The sequence below is a fragment of the Urocampus carinirostris genome, chromosome 3 (assembly GCF_059441175.1).
Source record: "Urocampus carinirostris isolate Australia breed hairy pipefish chromosome 3, RoL_Ucar_1.0, whole genome shotgun sequence".
NCBI lineage: Eukaryota > Metazoa > Chordata > Actinopteri > Syngnathiformes > Syngnathidae > Urocampus > Urocampus carinirostris.
Window position 1 is genome coordinate 61,747,625 of NC_142351.1, and position 14,309 is coordinate 61,761,933.

Consider the following 14,309-nt stretch of genomic DNA (forward strand, 5'->3'; position numbering starts at 1 on the left):
AGTGCCTGGCCATCACTGCCGGCCCGCCAACTCGAGGGCGTTGTGGTTAAGGGTCGAAACACCCAGTGACTGTTGGACACCACCTGACGACATCTTCTCCTGGTTGAAGGCTACAGTCACTGTTTGAGTGACTGCAGAAGTTGCACTGATTAGAAGTGTATGTAATAGATATATATATATATATATATATATATATATACTCACACATATATACACACACACATATATATATCCACGTATATATACATATACATATATATGTGTGTGTGTGTGCGTGTGTATGTATATATGTGTGTATGTGTATATGTGTATGTGTGTGTATGTATATACATATACATATATAAGCTTTAATGCAGTGTACTCGTCCTGTCCCATGTGCAGAAAAACACCCCCAAAGCAAGATGCTACCACCCTCGTGCTTCAGAGTAGGGATAGTGTTCTTCGGATTCTACTCTTCATTCTTCTTACTCCAAACACGCTTAGTGGAATTATGACCAAACAGTTCTATTTTGGTCTCATCTGACCACAAAACTTTCTCCCATGACTCCTCTGTATCATCAAAATGGTCACAGGCAAACTTAAGATGGGCCTTGACATGTGCTGGTTTAAGCTGGGGCACCTTCCGTGCCAATGCATGATTTCAAACCATGACGTCTTACTGTAGTGTTACCTACAGTAACCTTGGAAACGGTGGTCCCAGCTCTTTTCAGGTCATTGACCAACTCCTGTTGTGGAGTTCCGGGCGAATTCCTCACCTTTCTTAGAACCATTCAGACCCCACAATGTGATATCTTGCATGGGGCTCCACTCCGACTGAGATTGACCATCATGTTTAGCTTCTTCCATTTTCTAATGATTGCTCCAACAGTTGACCTTTTTTCACCAAGCTGCTTGGCAATTGCTCCGTAACCCCTTTCAAGCCGTGTGGAGGTGTACAACTTTGTCTCTGGTGTCTTTGGACAGCTCTTTGGTCTTCGCCATGTTACAAGTTAAAGTCTTACTGATTATATATGGTGGACAGGTGTCTTTATCCAGCTTACAAACTCAACCAGGTACGTCTGATTCAGGACGGTACATGGAGTACAAGTGGACTTTTGATGGGCGGACTAACAGGTCTTTCGGGGTCAGAATTCTATATGATACAGAGGTGTTTACATTTACTTATTTGCAAAAAAAAATTTAAAAATCATGCATTGTAATTCCTGGATTTTTCTTTTTAGTTTATCTCTCTCACTGTGGACATGCACCTACGATGAAAATTTCAGACCCTTCCATGATTTCTAAGTGGGAGGAATAGCAAAATAGCAGCGTGTTCAAATACGTATTTTCTTCACTGTAAATAAACAGTGACTGAAATGTAAATTTCCTTATTTTACCAATCGATGTACCTCTGATGAGAGTCAGCAGTGTCCCTTTGTAGACGCTGCGGATGCCCTTTTCCTTGTAGAGACGAGTGGCACAGTCAAGAGGACCTGAATACTTGGAGATGCCAGCAGTGGCCTGCACCTGCACAGGTAAGTTAAGTAAGTGGTCCGCCTTGTAGTTTTTTGGCAGTCAGCAACATTAATCAATTAGAAAAATGTTTTTTCATGGAAAAATATGGACACTTCCCCATTTTCCAAACGACACATGACATGACCATTTCTATTTGGCATGGTCGTGAACCACCGCGACCTCCCAGTCCATGCCAGGGGGTCACGCCTGAGGCCAATCCCCTGATTGCCCATGGAGCAGCATTTAAACGCCGCTTCCCAGATTGAAGAGGAGAGATGGCCAGGCTGGTGAAGCGAATGGGTCAATCCCTTCATGCCTTTGGGCTAAGCGGCTGAATCTTTTTTGATGAAAGAAGAGGAACTTCCTTTTTTCTGGGGCGAAGACAAGGCAGAACACTGGCTTTTGGAGCGTTTGAAGATTTCCATAATTTTGTTTCTAAATGTCCACCCTGTGTGTTCTTGCCCCAGGAGGAGGATTTAACAGGACCGGTTTGCAACCACTGAGGAAAGGCCCCACGGACCACAGAAAGCCCACCTACGTTTGGAGAAGAATATAAGTTGTTTTTGGACCTTAACTTCCATTTACCAAGAACGTTTTGGTAATTAATGATAAACCTTTCTTTGTTCAATCCCCCCAAAGAACTGTCTCTTGGTTGTGTGTTTTAAAGAGTGTAAAACCTACGCAACTTGCGAGCCTTCGCCGTCAAGAGGACGGGGACGGGAGCTTTTTAGGTAAAATGTAAGATGAGGATCTTAAGTGGGCTAGCCACTGATTAACAAATTAGAAGCGGGCAAAGCTGCCGCCCTCCCTCAAAGAACCCTCCCCCATTCTGACCCATTTCAGATGCACCGTGGTGCCAGACTTTGGACTTTACCTGCAGTAAGCATTTAATCCTCTCTCCCGGGGCCACGATCACGGTTGTAAAGACCCCTGCCAGACAGCCAGATAGGAATATCTGAGAGTGCCTGAACAGGAATACAAACAAAAAGTTACTTATTATGTTTTGAACAATCTCTAACGCTAGAATTACCACAAAAACATCTAAATCCACGTTTTTTGTGTTAAGAAATTTTACAAAAGAATATATTTTAATAGAAAAAAAATGTTTTGCTCAAAAAACTAATTTAACTCAAACATATGAACAAAAATCCTTAAAACCAGTTAAAATTTTCCAATAAAATGAATGAATCCTGCTATTTTTTGTTTTTACTAACACCAGAAACATAATACTTAAAATGAGCGGTATTCCCTGCCATACCACACAATTCTACTTATATTTTGTAAGAATTTTTTTTAGGTTGATAAAGAAAAAAAAATTATGTATAATATATATTGGTTTGGTGTCTTTATCTTTGTTTTCTTCTATCCTCATGTAAATGTGGGACTGGAGTGCCACGTCAAATTCCGTTGTCACAATATTTTCAACCCATTTTGTAACAATGATAATAAAGGAATATTTCTCTCTCTCTCTCTCTCTACTTATATATATATATATATATATATATATATAAGTGACTAAACATATAGTGAAAAAAAACAGCCTTTACCCCAGGTTTTGCTAGTGGGGTTTCATATTTGATTCAAAGTTTTGGACCAAGCTCATTCATCAGAACTTCCTCAAAGGTTAAAGTGTGCTGTTGTACTGACATTAGTTCTTGGCTGGGGTCCGTCTGCTGGAGCTGTTTCCCTAAACCGAAGCCAAAGAAACTGATAGCCATCATGGGGGCCACGCCCACCAGTGGAGCGCCCATCCCTTTGTACAGGCCCAGGATGCCCTACAGACAAACATAATTTTGTCAGTTTGGTCTGTCGCAATGACAACAATAAACAACATCGTGTGGGACTTTTACATGCAGGCAGTTATCCGATTGGGGACGGACAATTGCCAGTATTCCGATTAAGTTGCACCATGTCAACAAGCACCATCATTAAATTAAAGTGTTCATCCAACTGTGAGAGTTCAGATTACAATGGCTGTCTTAGCACTTTCATTTTCCCTTTACTCATTCAAGTATATGAATGCAAGTAATCTTGCCTCATCGTGTATGCCACAAAGCACTGTGGGGCTTGTAGTACAAAGACAAATGAAGCATGCAAACTCCGGTTTATTTGTTAAAAAAAGCCTGACGTGTACATTTCCATTGTTTTCTGTCGATAGACTGAAAATGCCACAAAGGTACTCATTTACATACATACACACACAAACACACACACACAGTGGCTTGCGAAACTATTTGGCCCCGTTGAACTTTGAGACCTTTTGCCACATTTCAGACTTCAAACATAAAGATATAAAACTGTAATTTCTCATGAAGAATCAACAATAAATGGAACACCATCATGAAGTGGAACACACTTTATTGGATATTTTAAACTTTTTTTAACAAATAAAAAACAAAAAAGTGGGTGTGCAAATTATTCAGCCCCGAGTTAATACTTTGTAGCGCCACCTTTTGCTGCGATTAGAGCTGCAATTAGCTTGGGGTATGTCTCTATCAGTTTTGCACAATGAGAAACTGATTTTTTCCCATTCCTCCTTGCAAAACAGCTCGAGCTCAGTGAGGTTGATGGAAAGCATTTGTGAACAGCAGTTTTCAGTTCTTTCCACAGATTCTCAATTGGATTGAGGTCTGGACTTTGACTTGGCCATTTTAACACCTTAATATGTTTTTTTGGTGAGCCATTCCATTGTGACTTTTACTTTATGTTTTGGATCATTGTCTTTTTGGAAGACAAATCTCTGTCCCAGTCTCAGGTCTTTTGCGGACTTCATCTAGAATGGTCCTGTATTTGGCTCCACTCTTCTTCCCATCAGTATTAACCATCTTCCCTGTCCCTGCTGAAGAAAAGCAGGCCCAAACCATGATGCTGCCACCACCATGTTTGACTGTGGGGATGGTGTGTTGAGGGTGATGAGCTGCGCTGCTTTTACGCCAAACATAACGTCTTGCATTGAGATTTTGGTCTCATCTGACCAGAGCACCTTCTTCCACATGTTTGGTGTGTCTCCAAGGTGGCTTTTCGTAAACTTTAAACTTTTTATGGATAACTTTACGAAATGGCTTCCTTCTTGCCACTCTTCCATAAAGGCCAGATTTGTGCAGAATACGACTGATTGTTTTCTATGGACAGATTCTCCCACCTCAGCTGTAGACCTGTGATCATGGGCCTCTTGGCTGCATCACTGATCAGTTTTCTCCTTGTATGAGCTGAAGTTTAGGGGATGACCCGATCTTGGTAGATTTGCAGTGGTCTGATACTCCTTTCATTTAAATATTATTGCTCACACAGTGCTCCTTGGGATGTTTAAAGCTTGGGAAATCTTTTTGTAAGGAAATCCAGCTTTAAACTTCTCCACAACAGTATCTCGGACCTGCCTGGTGTGTTCCTCGTTCTTCGTGATGCTCTCTGCACTTTAAACAGACCTCTGAGACTATCACAGTGCAGGTGCATTCATACAGAGACTTCATTACACACAGGTGGATTCCAGTTATCATTGTTAGTCATTTAGATCAACATTAAATCATTCAGAGATACTCACTGAACTTCTGGACAGAGTCTGCTGCACCGAAAGAAAAGGGGCTGAATAATATTGCACACCCACTCTTTCGTTTTTTATTTGTTAAAAAAGTTTAAAATATCCAATAAAGTGTGTTCCACTTCCTGATTGTGTCCCACTTATCGTTGATGCTTCCCAAGAAATTACAGTTTTATATTTTCGTTTGAAGTCTGAAATGTAGCAAGAGTTCAAGGGGGCCAAATAGTTTCGCAATATATATACAGTATATATATATACTGTATATATATATATATATATACAATATATATATATATATATACAATATATATATATATATATATATATATATATATATATATATATATATATATACAGTATATATATATATATATATATATATATATACAGTATATATATATATATATATATATATATATACAGTATATATATATATATATATATATAATACCTTTGTGGCATTTTCAGCCTTGGGACATAAAATATAATGGAAATATATATATATATATATATATATATATATCAGTGGAAGCAACAATGGTATGCTCACATATATCATTTAGGTCTATGAATTTTAGTGTGCCACAAAGAAGAATCTTTTAAACACAAGGGACCAATGGACCTTTGGAGCGCAGAGGAAACAAAGACGGTATTTTGCTAAATTTGGGAAGGGACACAAACAAAGTAATCCTTTATTTCAGTGTTTCTCAAGTGGTAGGTCGCAACCCAAAAGTGGATCGCAGACCTGTTTTCAGTGGTTTGAGGGCTTTTTCTTAGGTAATATGCTAAGAAAAAAAAATTGTCGTTTACACAACTTGACCGCAGGTGGTGACGATGTTCTGTGAATATGAGCTGCCATTTCGCTTTAGATATATATAAAACAGTAACGTTTGTAAAGCCACTCAAGTAAAGCATTTTGGATTTCATTAAAATACCTTAAAAATTGAGCCTTAAAAGGAAAATTATTACTTAAAGTTGTTTTGATTCTGATGTTTATTTCTAACACTAAATATATGCTAAGATGTCTGGTTTAAAGGCGGGGTTTGACATTTGAAGTGTCCTTAAAAAGTTAAAGTTAGAATATTTTCTCTAATAAATATGTGATAACGATAGCCAACTGAGTTCAAAGAGCTTCTATTAAAAAAATTCCTGCACATATCTGCTTTTATCTTATTTTTAGCACAGCTGTTGTGGGACGCGTAACACATTAGGAAGCACAAAAGAGGGGACAGGTGTGTAGAGGGATTTTAAGCTTGTCCCTGGGGGGTTTTCTAAACGTGGCCTGAAAATGGTAAACGTAAGAAAAGGCTTGTTTGAGATAGAGTCCAAAAGCCAAACCCAACTCCCAAAAAGAGAGAAAAAAGAAATGTTCTTGAGTACTTTAGGAATAAGCTGACTGAGGCTTGCTCATGACTTTAAGCCAGGAGATGGTGGCAGACAGTAGCAAAATGTCAAATTATTAACAGCACGCTTAAACTGACCAATCCTTTCATTCAACACATTTGAGAAAAGGAAACGTTTTTCTTGATTTGTATCGCAGCTTGTTATTAGGCAGGGATGGTGGATACTCAAATCAAACTATTTGACAACCATTGCTTTATTCAGATTCAGATTCAGATTCAGATCTACTTTATTGTCATTCTAGTTTTATGTCAATGTCAAAGGTTAAATGTAAAAACTGTTAGCGTAATGATGTCGCTCGTAAACGCCATGCATACGGCGTTATTAGTTTGACTTAGGGCACGTAACTATTTGGTCTGATATCTCCGACCTATGATCCCAGTTAGGACTATTGAAGCATGTAACCGTAGTCAATGTGTGTCATGTGTGTTTTTAGTTGACCTCTTTGGAGATGGTCTTGCGAAAGCAGTCAAAGGTTCCTGTATAGACAACATAACTGGAGAGGGATGGGGCTTTGGGCTGCGTTTGGAGTCTCACCTAAAACAACACAGCAAAATATACACACACTATAGCATAAGACAGAGATTGTGTTTAGGGGTGAAAAACATCATTAAAAGAAAATATTGATTTGAATGAGGAAAGCCATGCAAGCACGGGGGGAACACGCAAACTCCATAATCTTTCAACGATTTATTTGTATGATATAGCTTCAAAAAAGTATTTGAACACCTGAGACAACAAATGTTAATATCTGGTATAGTAGCCTTTGTTTGCTATTACAGAGGTCCTGTAGTATTTCACCAGGTTTGCGCACACTGCAGGAGGGATGTTGGCCCACTCCTTCACACAGATCTTCTGTAGATCAGTCAGGTTTCTGGGCTGTCGCTGAGAAACATGAGTTTGGAGCTCCCTCCAAAGATTTCCGATTGGGTTCAGGTCTGGAGGCTGGCTGGGCCATACTAGACCCTTGATATGCTTCTTACAGAGCCACACCTTAGATTTCCTTGCTGTGTGATTCGGGTCGTTGTCTTGTTTAAAGACTCAGCCACGACCCATATTCAATGCTCTAATGAAGGGAAGGAGGTTGTTCCCCAAAATCTCATAACACACAGCCCCAGTCATCCTCTTGTTAATGCAGTGCACTCATCCTGACTCGTGTGCAGAAAAACACCCCCAAAGCATGATTTTACAACCCCAGTGCTTCAGAGTAGGGATGATGTTCTTCGGATTGTACTCTTCATTCTTCTTCCTTCAAACACGCTCAGTGGTATTAGGACCAAACAGTTCTATTTTGGTCATCTGACCACAAAACTTTCTCCCATGACTCGATCTGCAACCTCAGTGGAACTGTTTAAATCTAGGCCTAAAACACTTATAATTTATAGCTTATGAATGACTTTTATTACATGTTGACAATATATGTGTTAGTTTTGTCAATGCTACCTTCATTGCAACCTGGTCATCCTTTTTTTTTATATTATTCTTTAACTATTTCATATTTGATTTTTAATCTTATTGTTTATTATTGCAGCATCCGTTGCAGCCTGGTCATCCTGGAAGGGGGATTACCTCCCGTGAGGTCCCTTCTCAAAGTTTCTTCATTTTCCTCATGTTGAAGTTTTTGAGTTGTTCTTTGCCCTCATTTAGGTTTTAGATCAGAAGATGGTCTAATAATAATCCGTAGTTTTGAAATAGTCTGTGGTCTGTGCAGCCCTTTGAGACTCCTTGTGATTAAAGCTATCCAAATAAACACGACTTGACTTGAGTATACTTAAATATAGATTTAAGGCGAAGAGAGCCAGATTTGATGATAGGGCCCCTCTGCCTCCTTAGGATTTGTACCTATTAACAAACTGATACTTACGGCATCATATGGCGTTGGAAACATGATCAGAAAGCACCGGTAGTCACAAACCATAGGTAAAACGCTTGAAAAGTCAGCTGCCTTAAAGAAGGTGAATCTGATACTTGGAACACCGGCCAAAGATAAATTATACCAAATTCTTCTTTCAAATGATATCCTCAGCAACAGAATAGAGGACATAAGTCAGGACATCTAGGCTCAAGTAATTGTAGAGCTGAGAGAAAAACTATGTCTAGAATTTGAAAAAAATCAAATGATTAATCTTTACACATCTAATAAATAATATATTTTGTTTTACATTCAAGTGGAGTTTGGTGAATGCACATAAAAATTGGTCGGTAGCTCCAACAGGGTTAAGAACCACTGTGGTTGGATGAGGTTCAATGGCTGAAAATTCTCTCCTGAGGCCATCTACTGCCTTCCCTCTCAGCGTGGGTAAGCCTCTCACAGGTCTTTTTCCCCACATGATAAGTCTGTGCCTTGCCATAATTATGCTTCATGTCCATCTTTATTCTTTATCTTTATTTTTATTTAAACCATTTTGTGTCTGTGTATTAGGTGTACCGGGTAGTTGGGTGGGCAAAAAAGGAGGGGATTTTATTGTCTTCTTATACACAGAATGTTTTCATACAGCACTTTGAGTGTCAATACGTATGCTGAAACGTGCTTTACAAATAAATTTGATTTGTAAACGAGAGAGCAAAAGTCTCAACATGACGTTCTGTAAATCGAACCAAAACCCAACTATCCTGATAAGTGCAACGTCTACATAAATATCACAGATCTATCAGTATTTTAGTCAGATGTTTCGACATTTCGTTCTGTTGTGAATATGCTTGATGGCTGTGTTTTGCTGCTGTTGGTGTCGGTGGATTTGTTCAGACCGAGGACAATCGACTTTGGCCTGGACGGATCTATTGACACTAACAAAGATGTTATATAATGAAATTGTGAATATGTTTGATTTTCGAGAAGGTTTGTTCAAACCTCACTTTGTGTTTGCTGTTAAAAACGTAATATTGGAATATAATATTGTGAATGTGCTTAATTGTTGTTGAGATTGTCATGATTGTTTTCTGTTTTTAGTGTCAATAAATTTGTTCAAACCAAAAAATACACGTGTACAAGAATGACAATAAACAATAAAGTATATCTGAATCTGAATTTTTGATTGGAGCTAGTTAATGTTAAAGTCAATTGCAACTCGAATGGCCCCAGACCTAATAACCCCTCCCACACTCCGTGCCTTTTTAAGCTGATGGTCTAATAATCTCCCGGAAACTCGATTAAAACAACAAGAGTCGCACTTGAGAGTAAGTCACCTTGATGGTGTCCAGTGGGTGTCCCGCCAGCAGCAGACACGCTCCACCAACGCCCCCGGCCACAAAGTTCTTGAGTGGGGAAACCTTAGGCTCTTTGCCCATTCTCGCCCCAGCATGACCGGCGGAGAGGCGCTTTTCGCTCCTGCCGCACTGACAGGGACGTGCGCGGTTGGGTGTCCTCTCCTCTCACCTCGGTTTTACCGGCTTAACTTTTAGGACCAGAACGCTTTTCTATGCCACGCCCTTATTCCCGCCTCCCTACGTCATCGTCATCATCATAGGCGACATCTGTAGTAATCAAGGGTAGAACGAAAGGGTACTTGCCTCAGGGACATGTTAGTTTAAAGCCAAAGGAAACCTTTATTGTTAATTTTGTCATAATAATCATAGCGAAAGTCCTCATTCACAAATGCAAATTCACAAGTAGAAAAAAATCTTTCATTACCTTCCAATTTGAAGTGAAACATCACATGATATCCATAAAGCTTTCCTAGAACCAGAATACCATTAAAACTAATAGTATTTGCAAACATTTTTGGCATTTTTATGTAACTTTCTGTTTCCCCTGGTATGTTTTATTTTCCCGTTTTTGTTGTTTTGTATCCTTGTTTTTATTGGTATTTTGATTTGGTGTACAGTTTGAATGTAAAGTAGTACTGTTTACGCAACACTGTGGTAAGATGCTTGGATGGAAATGTTTCTGCGTTTGTTCAATAAAGCACTTATGAAAATTAAAAAAAAACAAGAGTGGGCATTGTATTTCTGCAGTGGTGTTTGTAGTATTTCCATAGTAGTGTTTTTATAGAAGTTATGTAGTATTTTTGTAGTATTTCCATGGTAGAACTTTGGAGTATATCCGTGGAATTTTAGTAGAATCGCTGTTGTTGTATTTTTGCAGTTTTTCTATCATATTTCTGTACCAGTATTATTTTTAATATTCCCTTCGTAAAATTGCTGTTGTAGTTTTTAATTACATTATTACTCTTTTTGTATTGTTGTATTATAGTATACTACAATTTAATAAATATATGATACATACATATACATCTTTATACTTTTTTAAAAATAGATTATTTTCATTAAATTCTGCGATTGGCTGGCAAGCAGTTAAGGGTGTCCCCTGCCTACTGCCCAAAGATAGCTGGGATGGGCTCCAGCGTCCCCATGACCCTCCTGAGGATAAGCGGTGCAGATAATGGATGGATTGATAGTTTCATCAAATTGGTTTTGAAATGCCCGCAATTAAATTCATTAGGTCCCTGTTTTAAAGCATTAAATTTCATATTATTTTTGTAATATTACTGAAGTTGTGTTTTTTTAAGGATTTTTGAAATAATTCTGAAGTCGAAATTTTGAAGTGTTGCTGTAGAACTTTTGAAGTATTTCCAAACTAATATATCTGTAGAATATTTCTAGTACTTTTTTAGGACTTCTTTAGCAGTATTGTAATATTATTGTAGCTGTGTTTTTGTAGTAATTTAGGTGTAACATTTCTTAAGTAGTATTTTTGTATTATAGTATTTCTGTAGTATGTCTGTAGTATTTTTCTTTTAGAATAAAAGCAAAATAAAATATGAAGTCCCTGTTTTTAAAACCCCGGTGTGTAATATTTAACCACAAGATGACACTGCCAAGAGCACAGCATAGCAGCAAGATACCAGACAAACATGGTGGCGAACTTTAGGTAGGGATTCCACAATGTAAAAGAAATTTTAAAAACCTGGACTTATTAATTTTTTTTTAATAAAAATTGAAATTGGTATGATAGTTGTATTGATGTATGTTTGCCTATATTTCAAATCTATGCTTGTTTTTACTGCATACAAGTTTTTGTACCACAAGGAGGCAGTAAATATTACACACTGTCCCTTTAAGCACTACCTTTAGATTTGTAGTAAGTTTTAAATATTTTCGAAGAAGTGTTTTTGTTGTAAACACACAAAGAGACAAAGGGGCTAAACTTGGCACCCCAAAAATGTTTTAAGGATTAGTATCTTATTAGCTATTAGATATATTGTTATCATATAATAAGCATTTTTGGTTTGTAATGACCCTTTTTGGCCTATTGGGCCACAGTTTGCTGAACGGCTGTTCTTACCATAGTAAGACTAAGGCCCAATCCCATTCCTCTCACTTGGCCCTGAGAACCCTCCAGTGAGGTCCCTCCATAGGAAAATCCCCTCAGTGAGTAGAGTGCAAAGTGGAGATTGTCCCCTAAGAAATTGGACGGGACTTGCAAGGTTCCACCCCAGTCCAGTAGATGGCCGTAATACGAATTGGCTGTAGACCTCAGTGACGTATTGCCCTACGTCACATGTAAACAACTTGAGTTTCAACCTGTGGTGTGGCAGTTGGGGAGTCTGTGCAACGTTAAAAATGCCCGCTACAGCTGTGTTATTACCGATTGCCTGATAGCTCATCACCTTTTCCGTGTCTCCAATCAACGGAGGAGAAATGCGCGATATTGAAGACTGCTTCGGCGCTATGTAGCACTGATTCATCTTTACAAGGTACGTTCACTCATTAAAAAAAATGACCCGTTCGGTCAAATACAGTAAGGGTTAACATACAACGCACAATGACATAATACCCTATGTTTGTGTAGACATAAATGACAACCTACTTATTAGTGTATTAATGCCATTTTATGACATATAGTAGGGGTCTTTAATGGGTGACACCATCCATCCATCCATCCATCCATTGTCTTCCGCTTATCCGAGGTCGGGTCGCGGGGGCAGCAGCGTTAAAAGGGAAGCCCAGACGTCCCTATCCCCAGCCACTTCCTCCAGCTCATCCGACGGGACCCCGAGGCGTTCCCAAGCCAGCCTAGAGACATAGTCTCTCCAACGTGTCCTGGGCCGCCCCCGGGGCCTCCTGCCGGTGGGACATGCCCGGAACACCTCCCGAGGGAGGCGTCCAGGAGGCATCCTTATTAGATGCCCGAGCCACCTCAACTGGCTCCTCTCAACGCGGAGGAGCAGTGGCTCTACTCCGAGTCCCTCCCGGATGACTGAGCTTCTCACCCTATCTCTAAGGGAGAGCCCAGCCACCCTGCGGAGGAAACTCATTTCGGCCGCTTGTATCCGGGATCGAGTTCTTTCGGTCATGACCCAAAGTTCATGACCATAGGTGAGGGTAGGAACGTAGATCGACCGGTAGATCGAGAGCTTTGCCTTTCGGCTCAGCTCCCTCTTCACCACGACAGACCGGTACAGGGTCCGAATGACGGCAGACGCTGCACCGACCCGTCTGTCGATCTCCCGTTCCATCCTACCCTCACTCGTGAACAAGACCCCAAGATACTTGAACTCCTCCACTTGGGGCAAGACCTCCTCCCCGACACGGAGGGAGCATACCACCCTTTTCCGACTGAGAACCATGGCCTCGGACTTGGAGGTGCTGATCCCCATCCCGGCCGCTTCACACTCGGTTGCGAATCACTCCAGCGAGAGCTGAAGATCACGGGCTGAGGAAGCCAACAGCACCACGTCATCTGCAAAAAGCAGTGACGCAATGCTGAGGCCCCCAAACCGGACTCCATCCCCGCCAAGGCTGCGCCTAGAAATTCTGTCCATAAAAGTTATGAACAGAATCGGTGACAAAGGGCAGCCCTGGCGGAGCCCAACCCTCACCGGGAACGAATCCGACTTATTGCCGGCAATGCGGACCAGACTCTGGCACCGGGCATACAGGGACCGCACAGCCCGGATAAGACTGTGCGGTACCCCATACTCCCGAAGCACCCCCCACAGGGCCTCCCGAGGAACACGGTCGAATGCCTTCTCCAAGTCCACAAAACACATGTAGGCCGGACAGGCAAACTCCCATGCACCCTCAAAGACCCTGAAGAGTGTATAGAGCTGGTCCAGTGTTCCACGGCCAGGACGAAAACCACACTGTTCCTCCTGAATCCGAGATTCGACTTCCTGCCGGACCCTCCTCTCCAGTATCCCTGAATAGACCTTACCAGGGAGGCTGAGAAGTGTGATTCCCCTGTAGTTGGAACACACTCTCCGGTCCCCCTTCTTAAAGACGGGAACCACCACACCAGTCTGCCAGTCCAGAGGCACTGTCCCCGATGTCCACGCGATGTTGCAGAGGCGCGTCAACCATGACACGCCCACAACATCCAGAGCCTTAATGAAGTCTGGGCGGATCTCATCGACCCCCGGGGCCCTGCCACCGAGGAGTTTTTTGACAACCTCGGTGACTTCAACCCCAGTGATACGAGAGCCCAACCCAGAGTCCTCAGGCTCTGCTTCCCCAGAGGAAGACATGCCGGTGGAATTGAGGAGGTCTTCGAAGTACTCCGCCCACCGATTCACAACGTCCCGGGTCGAGGTCAGCAGCGCCCCATCGGCACTATACACAGTGTCGATGGCACACCGCTTCCTCCCCCTAAGACGTCGGATGGTGGACCAGAATTTCCTCGAAGCCGTTCGGAAGTCGGCTTCCATGGCCTCGCCAAACTCCTCCCATGCCCGAGTTTTTGCCTCGGCAACCGCCAAAGCCGCATTCCGCTTGGCCAGCCGATACCTGCCAGCTGCTTCCAGAGTCCCACAGGCCAGGAAGGCCCGATAAGACTCCTTCTTCAGCTTGACGGCATCCCTCACCGCCGGTGACCACCAACGGGTCTGAGGGTTGCCACCGCGGCAGGCACCGACTACCTTGCGGCCACAGCTCCGAT

At 41.4% G+C, this 14,309-nt stretch overlaps 1 protein-coding gene across 2 annotated transcripts in view; it reads right to left on the reverse strand.

Annotated features, from left to right (window-relative positions):
• Positions 1–9,841, reverse strand: part of LOC148370356 (mitochondrial carnitine/acylcarnitine carrier protein-like) — an 18,132-nt gene extending 8,291 nt beyond the window's left edge. The window contains exons 1-5 of one of the 2 annotated variants that reach the window (XM_088332855.1): positions 9,620–9,841; positions 6,875–6,970; positions 3,142–3,269; positions 2,369–2,459; positions 1,389–1,506 (exon numbers count right to left, since the gene is read on the reverse strand). In XM_088332855.1, the coding sequence (XP_088188981.1) occupies positions 1,389–1,506; positions 2,369–2,459; positions 3,142–3,269; positions 6,875–6,970; positions 9,620–9,721 (535 nt within the window). In that variant the 5' untranslated portion in view covers positions 9,722–9,841. The remainder of the gene's footprint in view (positions 1–1,388; positions 1,507–2,368; positions 2,460–3,141; positions 3,270–6,874; positions 6,971–9,619) is intronic. The other variant, XM_088332856.1, reaches the window with a different exon arrangement.
• Positions 9,842–14,309: the final 4,468 nt, after the last annotated feature.